At 36.1% G+C, this 22,554-nt stretch overlaps 1 protein-coding gene across 4 annotated transcripts in view; it reads right to left on the reverse strand.

Annotated features, from left to right (window-relative positions):
* Positions 1-22,554, reverse strand: part of RNF220 (ring finger protein 220) — a 335,380-nt gene that overhangs the window by 55,420 nt on the left and 257,406 nt on the right. For 2 of the 4 annotated variants that reach the window (XM_070941405.1, XM_070941406.1), the window contains 3 exons: positions 18,583-18,625; positions 11,874-11,995; positions 10,069-10,201 (listed from right to left, as the gene is read on the reverse strand). In XM_070941405.1, the coding sequence (XP_070797506.1) occupies positions 10,069-10,201; positions 11,874-11,995; positions 18,583-18,625 (298 nt within the window). Of the gene's footprint in view, positions 1-10,068; positions 10,202-11,873; positions 11,996-18,582; positions 18,626-19,337; positions 19,453-22,554 lie in introns of those variants that run through there. The other 2 variants (XM_070941408.1, XM_070941407.1) reach the window with 2 other exon arrangements.

Below are 22,554 nucleotides of genomic sequence, written 5' to 3' on the forward strand. Positions count from 1 at the left end.
CGTGAGGAAAAAAAGAAAAAAAGGAAAGAAAAAAGGAAAGATGGAATTAGAGTAATCTTGAATTACTAAAGAGGGTCACATCACTGATCAATAAGCAACACTGACAGAGATCAGGTTGCATTGCAATTCTGCCAATAATAGAGAGGATAGAAAAGCTGAGAGGAGGATTTTTCTAAAGCAGCAGAGCATGAAACAGAAAGCTTGGTAAGCAATCCAAAGTAGTGTCTTGCTTTACAGATCCCAATGGCAGCACTGGACTTTGCTTGTGAAACAATACATTCAAACTTGCTTGAGAGACTATGGCTCCTCATTTCATAAAACAAGCTTTTATACTCACTATAAACTAAATGTCATCAAAATCCTGAAGATGAAAGAAAACTAGTAATTAATCAACTAATTAAGCAACTGACTGTAAAGACTAAGGCCACCCATTAGCCATCTGGAGTAATACTTCCTGCTTTTGAGTCAGCAGCACATATAGCTGATTTTGTTATCTGTTATGCTGAAATAAAAAAAGGAATTTACTTCCCAAGGAAGAAGTGGCAATGAGTTGAGATAAACTCTGCAGTACAAGTAAAGGAAACAAGTGACTAAATACATGAAGCCAGAAAAAAGGGGCAGCTCACTGTCTTGCCAGTTTCAAACTGAAATTAGTTACAGATGCAGTCACGGTGTCTTGTGTAAACGCTATCGATTGGAAAGCTGACAGTCTTAGGAGCTTCAATGCTAAGACAATCAATTTGGCAACAGTGTCACCTGCCACTTTGCTGAATAGTTGACAATGCAATTATCCAGTGTGGAGGCAAGGAGTTGGCGTGTGTCAAATGCAATTAATCACCTTCTGGGCACTATTCAATAATGCATTTCACCGCCTGGTGCAAGAGACGACATGCGAAGACAAGTAGCAGTTTCAAGTCATTGAGGAACCACATTTCTTTCTTTTTGGGGAAACAGAATACCTCCCCCCCTCAAAAAAAGGAATATTGTCCGAGCATAACAACTGCATTTTAAAATGTTATTTAAATAGTCTCAATATTTTTGCAGATATGGTTGAAAGGCAACTTCAAAACCCAGGAGAGAGGCTGTGTTCAGGGCAGATGGCTAGAGGGAAAAATAACTGAATTAGAATCTGCAACCTTCATTCAGAAAATAGGAATGTGTGCATACATAATTATAGCAAGAATGCTGCAAATGCCAAGTGTAGTTAAACATTTCTTGCCAGTTTAGCGACAAATAAAATATACATTCAAAGTGGATTATCTCAATTTCCAGCATGGAATGGCTTTTAAGTTAGGGTTAGGGTTTTAAGCAGTGGTGGGATACAGCCAGTTCGCATCACTTCGGGAGAACCGGTTGTTAACTTTCTGAGCAGTTTGGTGAACTGGTTGTTGGAAGAAATCATTAAGGCAGAGAACCGGTTGTTAAATTATTTGAATCCCACCACTGGTTTTAAGCCATTCCTCTACGTCTCTTTTTTCCTGCTAGAATAAGAGTTGGAAGAAATCATAAAAGTCATCTAGCTCAACCTCCTGCTCCTATTTTCATTACTATTTGATTGAATTTGATAACAGATGAATTATGATTACGAATCCGAAGTTGGCAACAATATCCCAATCTCAGCTTTTAGTGCTAAATATTTTGAAGTGTAAAGGGAATATTTATTATTACCCAAGAACAGACCGATCTCAATCCACTCTTCTGTAAACAGTGACATTTAAAAAAAAGAACAAAATTTCCCCAAGTATAAAAAATGGTTTTCTGTATAGTGCAAAATTAAAATATCAGGGAAAAAGATTTTTCTCCCTTGACTTTGTACATGGAGGGAACTCTTGATATGGAAAACCAATGAACTGGTAAAGGCATAAATGGTATATTCTTTGCCTGGATCTGAATATTTGCTATGAGAGTGATGTGCAGTTTCTGTCTACATTTTTAGTGTAAGTCAAGATATTTTATTGGAATGCTGAATATGTTTAGAGTAAAGTTTTGCTTTTTATACTTATCTGCTACTTTAAAAACTAAGTTATTTACCAGAAAGATGTGTTTAATTATTGTTAAATTTCTAGAAATCATAAAATTATCACATGGGGAATTGTAGCTCAAATCCCTACATGATATAAAATATTCTGGGTAGCCCTAAACAAATCATTGAATCTTCATCTACTCTACCTCACAAAGGTTTCATAACAATAAAATGCCATATTTAACTTTAGTGAAAAGGTATCTTTTTATGGATATATAGAATCTGCAAATATTAAGTTCAAAACCTAGCCTACCTGAAGACTATGCTGTTTATATAAAGGCTGACTATAAAACATTTTCTTCATTTCGTGATGGCACTTTTCTCACTTTTTCTACTTGTTAAGAAGGACACAGAAGAGTAATAAGCACAGTGAACCCAAAAATATTTGCCAAGAAAGGCAACATAAGGCCTCATTATACATTATTGAAGAGTTGCACTACTATACTCAATGGAAAACAAATGTTTTCTTCCTTTAAGCAAAACGTTTTCAAGGAAAAAAAATCAAGAAAGTCCAGTTGCCTTTTGAAAAGCATCTTTGGGACAACCATGACCTGGATGATTGAGAATATTCATAAACATTTGTTCTCTTCCTAGCTGACAGAATAACAGGTTTGCATTACAATTTAATATGAGTATTTAAGAGCATGCCCAGGCTGCTTTCCTTATGAGATCTTATCATATAATACATGAATCAGTAGCCTTTTCAGTTCTACGAAAGAAAGTAAATTGTCATTGGATTTTGCCTTGGGCAACACTGATATTTGGAGGATGATACCTGTAAAAGCCAGCATCCTACAAGTAGTGGTGATCTCACAGAATTTTGGTCATTTTCAAGATTACTTTTCAGGGATTCAGGCACAGTGGACATCATATCATCAACAAATACTGTATTCTATAGACCTTTGAATATAATATTTATATTTGTACTGATAATATATAACTTATTTTACTCAAAAGTTACAGAAGAGTAGAATTGTAAGGAAATGCTACTGGTCTTAAATTGTTCCTCAGGCGAAGTAAATTGTAGTCATATTTATATCTCCATCTTCTGGATTATTTATTCTGCTTTCTATGCAATTAAGGAATTATCATCTTGATTTCTTCCAAAACGTGTTTTATTTATTCAAAAGTCACTTGTGCAATATTGTGGGAAATTAACATATTTTGTTCATTAATGCTTATAAAATTTCCCGCCTTTAAATTCTGTTTCAAGTATAATATTAATTATACAAAATGTACATAGCTAAATATTTCAATTCAATTTATTGCCTATGTAGACATATAGTTTCTTGGTGCATGATTTTCTTCTTATCTTTCTGGAAAATATACAAAAAAATTAAAATACAATCCACACAATTCACCACAAAGTAGATAAGTAAAAATGATGTAGGACATAGTTGCAAGTTATCTGAATCCTAAATAGCTCTTAATACTGTAAATAAACAAGATTAGTCATCCTGAGGTATGTAATTAATTCAACGTATATTATATCCTAAGATAAATATTAAGCTTTATATATAATTTTAACAAGATAAATACACAAACAATCATGCAGAATGATTTCTGAGAGGATAAAATTGAACTTGACAGGGTTTTTATATTTATTCTCAGATACTTGATAAGGAAAATAAAAAAACCAAGTACTATATAAGCATATTTATACATCTGAGGATTACAAGAATCTATAAAGACTGAAAATTACAAGATTTGTTTTAAGTGGCTTTGTTAGTTGTATGCTAGATTTTCAGCTGTAAGCTTTAAAAATGCAAAGAATTAAAAACCAATTGTAGACAAAAATAAGCATTGAACTTGAGGAATAGTCCCTCAGGTAAGAAATCTTTTAACTTGAAAGAAAAGTAATTAAGGAATTATGAAGCTATCTTAAGTTACTCTGCTGACATTCTTTCAACCTCATTTCCTATTGTCAAGTTGAAAGTAGGTCAATTGAGAATTATGAATATCAAGAATTAATTACAGATGTATTGAAAAGATCTGTACATATTAGAGATTCCTTTTATTTCCTTAGTGGTCACCTGAAATGTCTTTATAACTTGCAGGAATATCACTGGCCAGCACTCTTTGATATAATCTTAAATAGCAATACAACTTAAAAAAAACCAACTATAGGTAGTCGTCGAATTATAATTGTAAATGAGCCCTTATTCTGAATTGTTAAGTCATGACAAGTCTTTAAGCGAGTCACAGCACACGATTTTATGACCTTTTTTGCAGCAGTTGTTAAGCGAATGCCATGATTGTTAAGTGAACCCATTGTTCACTATGGGACATTTTTGCCAGAAACCAGAAGTAAACATGATTTCCTGCAAAAACATTGTAAATAACAATCCTGTGACCATGAGATTGTGCAAATGACTGTAAATGCCATAACTTTGAATCTGAGTACTAAATACCTTTTTTGGGGTTTGTTGTAACTGAATAGTCACTAGGCAACCAGTCATAAATTAAGGACAACAGGTAACAAATTAATAGAATCAGAAATTAATAAAACCAAACACAGGCCACATAGCTTTATATAGAACAGTCTGCAAAGCCATTTTCCTTTCTTCTGGAGTTCCAGAGATGAAAAAATGATACCCCCACAAATTTGGCATAAATGATAATAAGGTATAGGATTGTATTACTTCTTTATGCCTTTATCTTAGAAGAATGAGAAAGGACAGGCAAAAATCTATTCCCATATCGGCAGGACAAAATCAGATGCTTAAACTGAACTTGTCATTATGGTTTGTTTCCTGCATTACAGGGAGAGAGCTCTACCATTTCTAATACAATATTTACAAAGCTTCTAGTTCCTATACACATTCACAAGGAAAAATTGCTATAGTTGATGCCACTTTTTTGCAGCAAGCATACTGTGACATCAGTGCCCACACCAAAAAAACATTTCAATTAGCTGCAAACCACCAGTTGGATGACAGCCATCTGCTGGAAATGCCTGGCGTTTATATTTTAATCAGTCTGATTCTCCAACAGTCATAACAAGTGCAGATGAAACCATGAAAAATTCTGCTACTGCAGAAAATTAGGGTTCTGTGCTGGTCTTTCACTTGGCAAATTAAGAAGAAACCTGCTGATCAGATTATCAGTCCACTGAGTTCAGAATCTAGGAACCAAGAAAAACTAGAGAAAAGGCATAATGGCAACCCTTTTCCTATCTATCGTATGTGGAATTCGGAGACATACTAGTTAATAGGCTTCCTGTAGGTAGTACTCTTTCCTGCAAAGAAATATGGTATACCAAGAAAGGTAAGGCTTCTTTTTTAGCAGGGTTATCAGCACCTTCAAGCTAACATACAATGTTATACTAGGTTGCTCATAAAGAAAAGATCTTGCAGAGTTCATCTTAGCTTTCTGATAATCAGTCTTTTAAAACCTTACACAACGTTTTAATGAATATTTCAAAGCAACTGAAATAGCCAAGAATGTCAAGTGAACAGAGAGTTGACCAGTTGTTGTCATACTTAAAGATTTAGCACGGGAATGGCAAAGAAAGACAACTTAACTACATTTTCCAACCCTTTCATATCTGGAGGGGGCAGCAATCTCAACTCTATCAGACAGCAGAGCTCAGAGTTTAAATGGGACGTTGCTGGCTTGCTTTTCCTGTCTGTCTGTCTCCCTCTCTTTCTCTGAAGTTGCCTGGACAGCTTCCTCAAGCTGGCGTTATCACTCCCTCTAACCACTCTTGGCAGGCAATCTAATTCCCCCTGAAAAGGTCACCGCCATTTTAACTGCCTTTCAATCACATTAGGAGTGTGGCTGCTCATGCCCACGGAGCTATGCCTGCAGCTCTCCTGGCTAAGGTGCAATCGATAAACTGACATACCATTCCCCCCACCCTCCCAGCAGTAGATGGCTCTTCCCCTGTGCCATTCAGAAGTACTGCTCCTTCCCCATTTACTTACTTTGGCTAAAGGAATGACACAAGATGCTGTTTGACCAAAACTCTCATAAAAGTGATACTGACATATCCAGAAAGATAACCTTGTAGGCCTTGAATGAAATAGCTCAATTGTGACAACAAGGGAGGGTTGTTGGGGGATTAGATACACAGAAGCAGCCACATTCTGGGAACCAACTCGTCCCTTTCGAGACAGGTTGCTTGCCCTAAAAAAAAAACAACAACACACACCATCCACAAAACTGCTTCCAGATCCCTTCCCTGCAATCATTACTGTTATCTCTCCTGCCTTCACCCTTTTTTCCTCACAGTTACTACCATCATGTTTCCTCCATCGATCCTCATGTAAGACACTGTTTTAACTCCGCTCGCCTTTTGACTGCGCTAAGCCATTTAAGAGATGACAGCAACCTCTATCTGCACAAAGCCAATATGATTCTTTTCAGATAAAGCACTTTTGTCACCCGTTCTCCCTCCCACTCACTCTTTCAAATAGCAGACATGTTAAAAAATGCTAAGCTTTCAAAGAAAAAAAAACATTTTTGAGCCTCACTCTGTAATTCTTTAAAAGGATAACCTCACAGTGGAAACACTTAACGAAAATGAGCAGCTGTTCTTGAAAACTACTGAGGAATTGCTATAAATACTAGGACTATAAATTAAAACAATAAAAACTCAGTGCCTCTAGTTCTGGAGCAAACACCATGTGGAACTTTAGACACAGATAATAGAAGATAATCTTCCACAAGACCTAGCAGATATAGAAGTCCAATAGGTACATTTGTTCCACTGACTGGGATTTCTACACAGAACTTTTGGAGCATGAAAAATTTGCATCCTTCATCAAAGGATAGTATTTGCTGCTATAGGGGACCCAAGATTCCAAACTGGAAGATGAGTGAATTTCACTTCAAGGAGAACAACAGCTGCCCTCTACACAACCACAGGATTTTACCTAAATAAGTCTTTGTGTTTGCGTACATATGGTAAAACAATGATTACCATTTTTTAAAATCAGAAAAATGTACCTCACTATCAGAATTTTAGGAAATATTGAGCTAAACAAAAACGGGGGGAAAAACCAAACAGATGACACTAACCTGCCAAGACTGTAAAAATAGTAAGATGGTATGATAAAGGCAATTCATAAACTGCATGAACTGATATTCACTAACAAGTCTGCTTCTGTGAAATACAAATTTCAGCCTTACTATACCATAAGATTTATACAGATCATGGTTGATAGGTTCACATTGAACAGTAACAGAGTTGGAAGGGACCTTGGAGGTCATCTAGTCCAATCCCCTGCTCACGCAGGAGACCTGTACTAGGGATTCAAACCGCCGAACTGCCAACCTTTCTGATCGACAAGCTCAGTGTCTTTAGCCACTGAGCCACCTAGTTTTTCTGAGCCATGGTTTGTTTTAATAATAAGGCACACATTTGGATTTCTCAATGAACTCTAGTCATCAGCAAACCACAATTTAAATAAATTATAGCTTAACCCAAAGTGTAAACTATACTACTAAAAATGTCAGGCCCCCCAAATCAAGGAAGATGTATAATTCTTGCAAACTGTGTTCTTTATTGATCCACATGTATAGACACAATCTTGCCAAACTGAAACACTCTACTATCTGCACCTACTGGTACCATATATTGTACTTTTCAGAGTATAAGACACACTCCATCCCCCAAGAGGGTGGAAATGTTGGTGCATTTTATACACTGAATACAGCCATTTTTGGTCTCCCGAAACCCCGCCCCATGTGTTCCGTTTTCGCCAAAAACAGGCCCATTTTTTGCAAAAATGGGGTGCGCAGAGAGTTTGGGAGGCCTGCCGAGTGTTCCTGGGGGCTGGGGAGGGCAAAAACAAGATGCATGGGGAATTTGGGAGGCCAAAAATGGGCCCGTTTTTCACAAAAATGGGCCTGGTTTTCGTAAAAATGGGAGTGTTTTTGCCCTCCCCAGTCCCCAGGAGCATGCTGCAAACCTCCCAAACCCTCTTTGTGAAAAATGGGATGCGCAGAGGGCTTGGGAGGCCTGCAGCGAGCTTCTGGGGGCTGGTGAGGGCAAAAACTTTTTTTTTGTTTACCACTTCGAAATCTTGGTGCATCTTATAGTCTGAAAAATACGGTACTTTGAAAACTATTAGGGAGGGACTGTCTTCACCCTCTTTGACTAACACAAAGTATTTGGACTGAGATGCCCTTATTCTTCTGGAATGCACCTGAGCCCTCCTGGGAATCCAGCCTACCATAAGCCATCACAAAGAAATATTTCAGGGGGGGAAAATCAGGTTTAAATCAGTTAAGATATTAATGTTCTTTTTAACAGTGGGATATAAATGTAGGTTTTCACTCTTAAAAAGTATCTAAGATAGAATACCCAGTTCAAGAGTTTTGCAAGTATATGTTTTAGAAACAACTTACGCTTTAAGTAAAAATCTCAGTACTATTACTCCTTAATCTTTAATTCATTAATATAAGAACTTGGAAACATCAAGAGATTGAATAGGGCAGTGAAAATACATCAAGAATATTCAGAAGGCAGAAACTCAGGAAGCAAATGTTATCTTGAATATATTTAATCCTTTCTCCCCTTAACATTAAAAGAAAAGGTATTATCAAAGTGTTGTCTAACAAATGGGTGAACCACTAGGGTACTGAAAATTATTTGAAAAAGATAAAAATAGCATGGAAAATTGCTCTAATTAAAATTATACCAATGCAGCTTAAATTATCTTCTTGAATGTTCTATTTGCAGGGAACTCTTATTTACCAAAAATAAAATTCTTGCATTAGTAGGATAACCTGAAGCTGATACAGGAAATCCATGAGATGTGACAAAAGATTTGGTGGGAAGATTTACCAATGCTGGTTTATTGTGCTGCAGAAAATAACACCAGGATATCTGACAAAAATAAATCATTAGATTACTGCATAAGAACACATGAACACTCCAAAAGAAATGATTGAACTCTGACCCATCCGCTTTAGCCATGATTTATTCACACAGAAAAGTATGAAGGAAACCTGAAAAAGAGAACACCATCATAGATATCCATAGGCAGAGGCTGGGAAGGATGGGGACGGGGAAGTGAACCATGCACCACACTGTCCCTTACATGCAATACATATACAAAAGGACAGAGTTTATATTATGATGTCACTACTCAGGTTTCATCATTTTGGCATCATTCTAGCTAGGAACAGTTGCCTAGAAGTATCCTTTATAACTCTAACTAAATAATTTAATTTTGAAACCTATTTGCCCTAATATGATTTTCTTTGCATATTTTAAATTAAAATGCAAATTATTACACACGACAGGTTGTAAACTTTAACTGTGATAGAGAAATATATCAGTTTCCATGCTTGGAAGGATGCAACATTTTCCACAGAATCACAAGGTTCTCAATCAGTTTAGTGAATCCTGACATAGAGCAAAAGGCTGAGTAGAAGAAAGGAGCCAGGTGCACAGTTAAAATTACATTCACCAATAAAACTCACAAAGGTCACATTTTACCATAACTCATTCACTCCTTTGTAGCCATTTTTCCTGTCACAGGGGAAGGATGAGAAAGAGGAAAAATAAGATGTGTTTGTCTGGAAACCCTCAGGGCTGGAGTGCTGGAGGTGTATGGCAGGTTGGTGAATTGTCATTTATCAGACTTAAAAAAGATAGAGTGATAAATGCATAACTGGACCTTTAATATTTTATGCAGGTGCTAAAGTGACTTAGCTGTCAACTTCCATACATCAACAGCAGCTGATAAAGTTGCTTTCGCACTGTAGATTGTGGCTATTTACTATGCTATTTTTCGTAATATTTTAAAATGCAGAGTATCACTGAAACTGATTGGCCTTTGGCAATATCTCTCCAACTTTGACTGATGCTATCTCAATATTAACGTAATATTTGTAATTCCAACCATTTAATTTCGTTTTTACAGATGGAAAAAAAATTTTTTATATTAGCAAAAATGCAAGTTTCAATGTACACTGAAAACAGATGCATTTTATAGCTTGTAAGATTCTATTTATCAATAGTACAACATTTAATAATATCAAAAAGCTCCCCCAAAGTAATTTAGCTTTAAGAACTAAGAAGGGAAATTTACCTCTGAACCCCCCTTCCAGGAGGGTAGTAGCACGTATTCTCTTCTGCCCACACCATTCATATTCCTCAAAGCGATTACCGTTCTCGTTCTCAATGTCAACAGGGTCATCCTCCATCATGCATGACCCTTCCCTCTGAGTAAATAAAACATTAAGCATCTTTTTAGTATCTTGGAAAATAGATAATATTCATCCTAGTAGGGATGCTGAGGTAAATTATGGAGAATTTTGAAAGGTTAAATTGCTTACGAGCAATGGCAAAACGTTACAGAGTGTTGTTTTAAAACTATGAGAGTTCCAAGAAAAAAATATAATTTAAAGAACTATAGAAATTCAAGGCTAGATTATTTAAATAATGCCTAATATTATTTTAAGCCACCCAATGAATTGTCAAATTGGAATTTGAATTGAGAACTTTCTGACTAATATTCTATCTGCTGAAGGAAGCTATAACGGTCTGTTTTAGCAAGGAAGAAAAATAAAAATGTCCATTGCACTACAGAAAGAATTTGTCATAAAATTTATAAATAACTGAAATACAATGACTAATAGAGATTGTAATCTTTTGTTTAAATGAATAAATCAGAGCTATCATCAAACCCTGCATTAAGGCCCCCCTCCAAATACACCACCACCCAACCTTATTTTAGTATTGTATACTGTATGAAAAAAAAATCCAATAAAATGAGAAAGCTTGGAAAAGCAAAAAATTGAACCTTTAACAAGGTTAGAATTGAACATTCTGGATAAAGCTTTAGCATTATTTTTGTTAGTTCTCATATACAACTACTATCTGCATCAACTACTATCACAATTATTTATGTGTGTGGCTACCTCAATGCTTTATATACTAAATTGTAAGGACAACAGTCAGGTGGCTGATTTTGAAGACATGATTTAATTCATTAATCAAAAATAGCCACATCAATAATATCATCAACTGTAAAAAACACCAGGCCATGGTCTGCTATTTTAAAGGATGTGGTATCTGTCATGTTCCGAATGACAGGCTATACTCCATCAGGAAATTACTGAGCACCCTAACAAATGCTATAAATGGTATAGGAAAATTAGATCCAAGGTCCAATAAACTTATTAAAACTAGAGCACTGCTTGACTAGATGTGTGTGGTCACCTAAAAGGAGAATAGGTGCCACATATGTAATTTTGAGGGTGAAAAGGCTTCACTTCTCTTCTCCAATACATGTTTACGTCTCAGTTTTATTGCATTAATGTTAATAAATTGCATACTATAATCAAACTCCAGAAAAGCCTCCTGTAACTCAGGAGAACTTCTGAAGATACCGAAGTTACAGGCCTTCTACTTCTCCTACTACTTCTGTAGGGCAATAGGAAGGTGCCCAATGACATAGGGGCATCATTAGGTCATATCCTAATTTTGGAGGGCCCTTTTTCATATTTAAGGTATTTTAAGGACAATAATTTCCATGACTGAATTCTCCCAAATTCTACCCCCCCCCCCCAAAAAAAAGGGCTGTTGCAAAAATCTAGCCATTTTCTCATTGCATTTCAGTTGCTCAATCTCCATATCGGTAGGGAGGGTGCTGACTGCCACTGTAACAGCAACGGAGATTACAATCCATTCTCATTTGAAAGGCTAGGAAGATTGGCTGTAACATAACAAGACTGCCAAAATGATAAGCAAGTAATCAAGTGGATCTGCAAAGGAACTTTCAAGTCTCAGGTCTTCAATTGGCAACTTCGATTTCTATCCAGATATCAGGCATAGCAGAGAGTGTAGAAAGAAAGAAAGGAGAGGCAGCAAGTGTTTCCTTAGCATTTCTACCTTTGCAAGGCATTGTTCGACATGCCCACTCCTCTCCTCCTCGGATCCTGAGAGAGGCTGGCTGCAGAGGGGACATACCTGTCCTTCGTCTTGCTTCCTCCTTTTCATTTTTCCAATCCGAGCTGTTCAAGAAAAGCAGAGATAGAAGAAAAGTACAACAGGTTACATTTGTAAGATTAGCCCCTTCTCTATCCAGTATGAATATTATTCATATCTATTCCTTGCAAGGGGCAAATACGAACACAATTAGAAAGAAAGTACCACACACGGTTGAATTTTATCTTGAGCACTATAAACTTAATCCTCTTCATCGTTCCATCTTTGTGGCACGGTCAAACACAAATCAAATTCCTTGTCTTCAAAAAATCATGCTTAATTCTTTAATTATTGTAGCACTGCACCCTTCTAATAAAAAAACCTAAAGCCATTTGAGTTGCCTCAAAGCGGGAAAATTAATTGAATCAGAGAGCTTCTGGATTCACCCCAGAATAAGTCATCAGTAATCATTTTGTCTTCAAGGTGCCCGACAAGATTTATTTATTTTAGAATACTTTATTATGGAACATTTTTCAAATTATTGTAAATAAGATGCTGTTTATACTACTAACACCCCCCCCAAAGCACCAAGTTCAAGCATGAAATTTGGTAGCAAAATGGCCAAATTTCAAGGATGCATGCTTAATACAAGATTAAATAAGGCAAATAGGAACGGTCAGGCAAAAATTTCTCATCTTCATGTATGTCAAGGTAAAATGTCTTGTGCTGAGTTCTACTCCTGGTGGTTGCACGGAGAGTGCACACTCCTTGCTACTCTCAGGATGATTTCTGCCTGTCCAGTTATGGGTGAGTTAGGTGGGCACATGTAATAGTAGAGTGAATGGCAGCAATTTAGGTTCCAGGTTAAAATGGGCATAAATTAAACCTTCTTTTGATGCAATTTTATATAGGTAGTTTTCAATTTATGACCAATCACTTAGTGACCATTTGAAGTTACAAGACACCCTCCCCACAAAGGCATTTATGAACCAGTTCTGACAGCTGCTTTCCTCCTGCAGTCACATGACCAGATTTTGGGTTGACCATTTGACTACAATTTAAGACTTTTTTTTTTTTACTTGAAAAACAGTGTTCTTTTCTGGGTTTGGGTGAACAATAAGTTTGCTTAATGACCATGGTGAATTGCTTAACGACTGCTGGAAAAAAGTCATAAAATAGAGACAATTTCTATATTTGTGATAGTTTTTAATGTTGTATAGTAATTTTGCAAAATACGGAGGTAAAACATTATAAATTGTGAATCTGCTTTCAAGGGGGGGATAATTATTATAGCTGAAACATATTTATTAGTATTCAACCAGCAGAGATACTTTACGGTTTTATATACTTTTTTCTCTTTGTTATTGTTATGTACGCTTTTTTCGTTTATTTTTTATTTTAACTTTGGAAATAAAAAAAAATCAGAAATAAAAATATGTACACCACAAAAACACTGATCAGTATGGTTCAGACAAAGTTAACATGAGCTGATTATGTGTTACTATATGTTGCACAAATATATAACATAAATGTTATTTTTGTTGCAACTTCATAGAATCCATACCAAGCATGAAAAATGATCTCAAAAATACTCTAAGGAAAGACACAATATGGATAGGAATAACTGGTAGATGTAAGTTGCTACTAATAATTTGAGAATGCAAATGCAGGAAAAACAGTCTGTTCAATTACACGGTCAACTTAAGTTGACCATAAAATAATCAGTCATGCAAATATTTGAAGAATATTATCCTCTAGTCTATTTCTCTGAACTCCTTCCATTTTTCTTCCAATCACATTTTTTTCTCAAATAACAATTTCCAACAAATTCATAGGCACCTACTTTTCACTAAATACACAGTGCAAAAGGAAACAGGTCCCATTAGCTCTGGATTGTTTCTCCAGAATATCACAAGTGGCTGTGGCTTTTACCACTCAGATTTTTATCTCAGATTTAGCGTTAGGACACTTACACAAAACAAAAACCATTTCTGCAATAATAAACCTTGCTCTTAATAATTTCTCTCATGTCTTCAGGATCAGATAAGTAGAAAACAGCTCCATGTAAAAGATCCTAAATTTTCTTGAAAGGCTAATATTTTTTGAAAAGAAATTAGAACCCCTCATATAGGAAGCTGCACATACAGCTTTTTCCATGTTCATGGGAACAAGTATTAGTACACCTCCAGAAAAAAAATTCAGTAAAAACATGCACTAAAGAATAATGTCATTAGAAATCTCCTTACCTGTAGTCACTAACAAAATTTACAATCACTTTTTCTTAATCACTCATCTAGTTAATTTGCAATCAAGAAGACTTCCATGTTATACTTTCAATATGTTTTGCTTTTTTAAAAACCCACCCATCACCTAGAACAACTGAAATATTCTAGGAAATATTTAAAAGGCAGAATATTATACCTCTCTGGATGAGAAAAGGAGAAATATGCTCTTGGAAAGCAGCCCCCACCTTTGCTAATAGCCCCAGAAAGACTAGTGCCAACCTATCTACAAGACAAAAGGCTGGGCCAGCTTATCTACTACACAAAAGACCTTCACCCTCAGGACATAATAGGATTAGCCCTCTACCCATCTCACCACATGACACCTGGGAAGATTACATCACCCAGCAAGATTCAACCAAGCCTGGGACTCAAGATAACCTACAAAGTTACCCCTGCATGGCCCCGTGGGAGTCTGACAACCGATCAGAATACATTTCTTATATAGGAACAGGAAGCTCCAAGGCGGGGCCCAAGAGAGTGTATAAATCTATCTATGTCTCTCACCCATGTGCTCAATTTGCCCAGGACCTCAAACCATGTGGTCCTGTCCCTCATTAAACCATCTTTCCAAGCAGTCTCCATTTTTCCAGTGTCTTTCTCCCCACTTGGAATTGAACCCAGATGGACATTTCTTGCCCAACACCAGGATGTTGATAATATTATTTTTCTCAAAGACTACCTGGAGTAATATCTCTGATTACATCTTTTTAAAATAAATCTTTCACTGCAAAGCATGTGATGCTGATTGAAGGAGAAATTGTAAAACAGTTAAAAATACTAATGTTAATAACTTGGATTCTAACTATTTGCAAAGCTTCTTGGACCTACTTTTATGTTACTGGATTATTACGTTTATTATTTATATGCTAGCATGATGTACAGGAAATGTAAAGGGATTGATTTTTCCTAGGCTAATGAATGTTTGACACAATTCAGAAAATAAGACTACATTATTATTATGCATTCTCAATGGTGGAGACAACATTAAAAAACATGTAACAGCTATTGCAAACAAAAAAATGCTCTTGCCCACAAAATCAGAGTGGCAGAAGTCAAACATTAAATACAGCAAAAGGAAGATAACAAAAAAGTTAGCAATAGCTTGATGGTGGAATTCAGGAATGAGAACAAGGAACTGAGGCTGTTTGAAAAACGAGTGAGTAGAATTTCCAATTGCTGCTATAAAGCTCTGCTATCACTTCTAATCAGCATAGGAAGGATGGAGTAGCCCCAGAGGAAGGGGGGCAATTGCCGAGCTGTCCCAAAGGAGAACAGCTCAAAAGAACACACAAGTGAGACCACAGTATTGTTAATTAGTGCTGATAGATGAAATCATTTCTAATTAGCTCACTAATCCTTCTCCCCTGTACTCTTGTCACAGGAGCAAAGAGAGGGGCTTGGTTGATTTTTTCCTAATGTTTAAGCCAAAGATTTTTTTTAAAAGAATAAGCCTGAACGAAACAACAGAAAAACTATCTATCAGTTAAGATTCCAAACAGTCAAGTTAGTTTTTGCAGTCCCTCAGTTAGAATATAGTTGAAGTTAAATTCTGTAAGAGACTTTGCTATATCAATGAAATAGACATGATAAAAGAAAGTTTGATAGCTTTAAAATGCACAAGACATTTTAAATTATTAGATTTATTTTGCTTAAATAACCAGGGCATAGGGAAATCAGTATTAGTATTACAATAACAATTCTGCCACTAGAATGATTTCATGAACCAGAGTGTTGTTGATAGTCACTTTTTTAAAAAAAATATTCCTTCTCATGGATCCAAATTGCTACAAAAAATTATTTCAAACACATTTACTTCCTTTTCTACACAAAAGCACACAATTGTGACAGGCTTTGCTTTATTAATCCAAACAGCACAAATTCAGGCTTAGTCTTAATTTACACTATTTCATGTACTTGTTCTGGTTTATTTGGCATTATTTTGAAGAGTCTTAGAAGGGCTCTTGTGCTAAAGCAGTTATATGAATGTGCCTAACAGAATATTTCTGTAGGAAAAGCTAGGAGCCAAGTCCCACTCCTTTTCATATTCTGCCTTTGTTTTCTCCATTCAGTTTTGCAGGGCCTTATTTTGTATGTATTACGTAACTTTTATATTGCTGGGAAGCCTGGAATCACACCTACTTATGTTCCATAATCTAGGTAATCATTTACATACTGAAACCCACATTTGCATTTCACATTCTACCTATGTTGAGTACTCTATTGAAAAGAAAAAACCCAGCATGTCTTTTTCTAATCTACTAACCTAGCTATCAGTTATTAGCTTCTAATTCAATTTTGCTTGTTCATCAATCAATACTTGCTCAGATCATACCATTTCTTCTGCATATTCCAGATTGGTATAGTTAAGAATTGTATTCAATTCATCCTTGGAAGCGAATTGACACAATTATTGTCAAGATTAATGTATACATCATTATTTAAAGAATTTATATGACCATCTATCTCGTATAATGATCCCATTCAGCTCCTAACTGGTAAAAACAGGAATACCTCCCTCCCTTTCAATAGGCATCAGACCAATCCGTCTCTTGACTCAACTCCCATTCTAGGTCAACATTTGGGCGAAGAGCCAGGTCTTTACAGCTTTCTGCAAGGCTCAAAGGATAGGGATCCCTCACATTTCAGATAGAAGGTTATTTCAAGGTTGGGAAAACTACAGAGAAGATATGCCTATGTGCAGTTAACTTTCTGGAATTATAGGTTAATGAATCTCAGGATTTACTTTTTAGTTTTACATAAACCAAAGTATTATAAAATAGTTTTATGATGGAATTATATTGTGGAATATTGTGATGGAATTTGGAATACATATGGGTACATAAATGTTAGCAATTCCTTATTTCAAAGCTGCCATTAAAAGTCAGAAAAAGATAGATTTTTAAAGTTGTTGGCAAGTACAGGGTATGTACCAGTGGTGGGTTTCAAATTTTTTTTACTGTTGGTTCTGTGGGTGTGGCTTGATGAGGGTGGCATGGCTTGGTGGGCGTGGCAGGGGAAGGATACTGTAAAATCTCCATTGCCACCCCACTCCGGGGGAAGGATATTGCAAAATCCCCATTTCCTCCCGATCAGCTGGGACTTGGGAGGCAGAGAATAGATGGGGGTGGGGCCAGTCAGAATTTTTACTACCGGTTCTTCGAACTACTCAAAATTTCTGCTACTGGTTCTCTAGAACTGGTCAGAACCTGCTGAAACTCACCTCTGGTATGTACAGTACCCAAATAGGCTTCAAATCACCTTTTACTTTAAAATCTGGATTGCTGCACAGCAACAAAAGCTCAAGAAGCTTTTGATTAATATTATATTTCAATGAAGCCAATACACCCAGCAAGAACTGATTTACTTTAAAAAGTCTTGGAAAAATATTTGTGTTTTGGCACTAGGCATTTTCCAATAACAGCACCAGATGCCGCAAGGAATATTTGTGAGATGATCAATATATGAAATGGTACAATAGTATATTCATTAATCATATGCCAGAGGTATTCAATAGAAATTGTACTGCAGTTTATGAATGTAAAACACAGATTACATGTATTCACAATGCAATGCACCATTAATCTTAATTCAAGAGTTCACTCTTAAATGTTGTAAATACCACTAACATAGATCTTACAACCTTGCAGCTGCCTAGTAATTTTGAATGCATAATAAAACACTCTTTTCTTGCAATTTTAGAATACTTTATAATTTGAAAGATTGATATTTCAGTGTTTTTGCTTTTGATTGAAATAAGCACTCACAAATAGAATTAAAGGATTAATTTAAATTAAATTAAATCTTTTGAAATGGTATTTTTGTTTTAAAGCACTCAGATTTCATAATATTAATATTTTAATCTGACTAAAAATCTCAGTGCTAAAAGCTGCAAAAAAATTACTGCATGCAAATATGGAAATCTGTGGTTTCCCTATAAAGGCAAATAATCTGAGGAATTAAATCTACGGAAGTCAAATTAAAAGTTAGTCTTGATTCTCTACAAAATGCAAGAAATTGGGCGCAGGAGATTACACACACACACATTGGGAAATTGATCAGAAATTGAAGAACAGCACATATAAAGTGTGGTTGCAAAAACTACCAGAAGAAAAATGTAAAATAAGGTCACTATTTTTTCTTATATGTACATGGCTCTAAGTAGTATCTCATTTGAAACAGTATGCAGTACTGGTGGTAAGGACAGCCCCAATTTAGGAAAGATTCAAAGAAACAAAAACAGTGGCAACACAAATGATAAGTAAGGCTTTAAAACTGTAGGTCACAACTTGCTAAACTACCTTATAAAGGAAGAGAGCATTAGCCCCATCAGACACTAATACTGGAAATTATTGTTCCTAACGAAAGACAGGAATATAGGTCTCACTCACCATTCAGCCGGGTCTGTCTGTTTGCCCTTACTCGCAAAAAAGTCTATGAACAAAAGACACAAGAATGTAAATAGATAGGATTAAGGCCCTGCTAATGAGAAAACCAGAGAATAATTCAACCAACTTTAAGAAGTATTCTTGAAAGGAACCCACTCCCAGAATATTTTTAAAAATACACACCAGTTTCATTCAACCCTTAAAAACCCTCCTTTCTGGTTTATTTTTCCATATATTAATTCCAACAATTCATAGTTTCCTAGCAGCTTCCTTTATTAACGTTTTATTTTGCTCAACTCTAAATCATATTTGGACTTTCAGAACTCTCTCCTATAAAATGACATTGCCAGCCCCATTTGCTTTCTAAAGTTCATAGATTGCCCATTATCAAAAGCATTCAGTCTGTAATAGTAGCTGTAACCAGGTTCCCTGCCTGTCTCACTATCTTAGGCTGGCTCAAACTCCAAACTGATCTGCCATATGAGTATCTATTTTGGCCCCATTTTCTAAATACAACTCCAGCTTCCCCCCCCTCCCCGTACGTGCCCTGCCATGCCTACTAGTTTCCTAATCAACTCCTAACATAGTTCATTTTCTCTTTATATAAAAAGAGGCCTCTCCAAGTTTATCCTGAGAATGTAAACAGACCACTCCCCCTCTCAGGAAGGACGGCCCAGCTTCCCTTAGATGTAAACAAGACCTATTCCCTCCCTTAGCAATAAAATGGCTTCGGCCCCAGAAACGGTCCACGTTCGCACCTCCTCCCGACCACCGGGCTCCCTCCTCTCGCTCTGCATGGCCGGGGATGAGAATGGATACGGGCAACGGCCCCGGCACCTGCAATTAACTCCCCGAAACAGCGGTCGTCGCCATATTAGCTGCGATCATGTGACCAGCCGTCGCCGACGCGGGGTGAGAGTTCAGAGGAAGTTGTTCTCATGGCAACTAAGGCTGGGAGCGGACGAGGGTTGAGGGGTTTCTGCCATAATAATAGCACATTCCTCAATCGCTTTTGTAAACACCGGTTACCACAGTCCGGATGCCTGAAATGTGTAGTCTTTGCCCATCAGGTCGTCCCCGTCGCCTTTTCTAACAACTTTGCGACTCACACAACTCCTTTCAAACAAATCCGCGCTCAAGAGCGCGCCCGGTCTGTACTTTGAAAAGCAGCATTTTTCCACTTCACAATAAAAGATCAAAGTTACCGATAGTATTCTTTCTTTTTCCTCTAATTAAATAAAGAGTGCTGCAAAGACCCGTGCGTGCCCCTATTTTGTAGTAGCAGCAGTTTTGGCAGATACCCAATATTCTGGTTTCACTAGCCTGACCCTATATTGATCAAGAAGTAAAGAATGGTTACTGGCCAAGACATAAATACACATTTCCTAAAACGAAAAAAATATCTTGCTAATGGCAGAACTGGAAATGGCATGGCAGTGCATAATTTTCATCCTGATTTATGTTCATAATACCCCTGTGCGTTGGCTATTTTGCCGATAATTATGTGGACTGCTGTTCATGCATTTAATGAAATGGATCACAATCCACAAAAGTTTATATCATAATAATTGCTGTTTTTTCAACTACTACATGATGTTTTTGCTGCAACATTTCCACACAAATGGAAACACAATCATGTAAAACATATGATATCTACACTACAGAAATTTAATTTTCAGATTTAAGGTTTAGTATGTTGTGCAAATTCTTGAAACAGTAAATTCATTAAACCAAAGTTAAATTAACTTGGGTAAACATACTGTGCAATCTTCAACTATAAAGAGTCAGAAAAGATGCTTTTAACTCACTAAAAATTTCTAGAAAAAAAATAGAAATGTAACAGCTGAAAATTTTTCACTATGTCTGATAAGCATAAATAGTGAATATGATGCAACTTTGAAGGTACGAAAATCCATTCAAAGTCCAACCTTAGGACCACTGCCTATAAAAAGGAAATCATGCAGCTACTGGGTGTTCTGCTAATATGACATCCCAGATTAGTTTGGATGATAGATTTCTTTAGTCTTAAAAATGTTGTAGTATGCATCATAAAAATTTCATTGTCAGAAAAATATTCATTTTACGAGAATCTTTAAATATCCTTGTACATAACAAGAATAGTAGTTAGTATACAGTTTGAATACATAAGCAATTTGCCCTTTTATTAAAGTAAGTAAAGATCAATATGTAATATGCTCATGTCTTGTAAATGTTTAATCCTATTGAAGTCAATAGGAGTCAGCTCTTTGTAAATTGTAGCTCTTTGTAGCAGGGCCAATATCCAAATAAAAATCTTTCCAAATTCAAATGTTACTAAAGCTATCAGACATTATTTTTACTGTGTTATTTCCAAATTGTTGTTGCAAGAAAGTTAAGCCTATAAAATAACAGAGTTACAAGGGATGTAACTCTTCTAGCCCAATCTTAGACAGGAGAGCCTATACTGACTGCCCAATCTCTTCTAAAAAACCTTCAGTCATGGACCATCTACAGTTTCTGGAGGCAAGCTGTTCCACTGATCAATTGTTCTCCCTGTTAGGAAATTTCTTCTTAGTTCTAGGTTGGATCTCTCCTTGATAAGTTTCTATCCATTACTTCTAGTCCTGCCCTCAGGTGCTTTGGACAATAGGTTGACCAGGTCCAGTGGTGGGATTCAAGTAATTTAACAACCGGTTTTCTGCCCTAATGATTTCTTCCAACAACCAGTTTTCCAAACTGCTCAGAAAGTTAACAACCGGTTCTCCCGAAGTGATGCGAACTGGCTGAATCCCACCACTGACCAGGTCCTATCTATGGCAATCCCTCAAATATTGGAACACTGCTATCATGTCACACACACACACACACACATACACATGTCCTTCTCTTATATAAGATAAGAGAAGGAACTATGTCCTGTATACCTGAGAAGTATCTTATTAGTGTCAAGCTGTCAAAGATTCTTCAAGCATTAAAGCCAATCAGGAGTGACAGTGTTAATAATCTGAGGATTTTACTGTTAAAACTGATCAAAGAATCAAAAACCTTGAGAATTTCTTAAAATCCTAAATCACTGAATTAATTCAATATAGAGAATTTTCCCGTATTTTCTTTCAGCAAATATGGCACTACATGGAGGGCAGCAATGTAGACTTTCAGTGATGGGGTTTAGCAAAGATCTCTATCCTTTGTGTTTTCTAATATTACTCTACTATTACGCTCACTCTATTACCCTTGATCAGAATCCTTATCATACACATACATTTTCGCTGGCACTACTACTAGTAATAGTAACACCTAACAGTGTACTTTAACTCATGTGAATGCACTAGTATTAATTCTGATCTGATTTATATTAAACATTTTACAGTCAATTAGAGATACTATAAATAATTGAAATTAAATAAAAGATACATTATAAGCAAACACTATGGTTGAAAGGAAGATATAAATATGTTTAGAAGTCTTTCAAATTTCTTCATTCCTTTATTTTTCCCTAATTGTACTTCTGTATGTCAGGTAGGCATTGATTTTATAAGATTTATAGCAAACACACCCATCATAAATTATTGTATGAATGGACAACTTTGCATTTCATAAATATTAAGACAGCATTTGGGAACTAAAACAGTAAACTATCTTACTGGGATTCATAGGAAAAGAGAACGGAAAAAAGTTATTTACAGTTTTAACACAATCTTAGCTGGCAGTTTCATTTTAGTACACTGAAATTCTTGCTTAGATGCTTTGACAATATTGCTCTTGACAGGTGACTCCACTAAGAACACAGTTTACCACAATTTACTGGTCTTTGTCTTCGGAGGTTCAAAACATTGTATCAGAATTAGAGACCGTCATAGGTAATTTCTTCACATACTTCTGTTTATGAACATCATCTATATGTGTGGGATGACATTGAAACTGTTTCAATAATATGTTAATGAGATTTATATTGTATATTTATATTCTTAGAAGAAACCATGCATTAATTATTCT

This window comes from Pituophis catenifer, unplaced genomic scaffold (assembly GCF_029215685.1).
Source record: "Pituophis catenifer annectens isolate HBS135680 unplaced genomic scaffold, rPitCat1.0.hap2 SCAF_3, whole genome shotgun sequence".
Taxonomy (NCBI): domain Eukaryota; kingdom Metazoa; phylum Chordata; class Lepidosauria; order Squamata; family Colubridae; genus Pituophis; species Pituophis catenifer.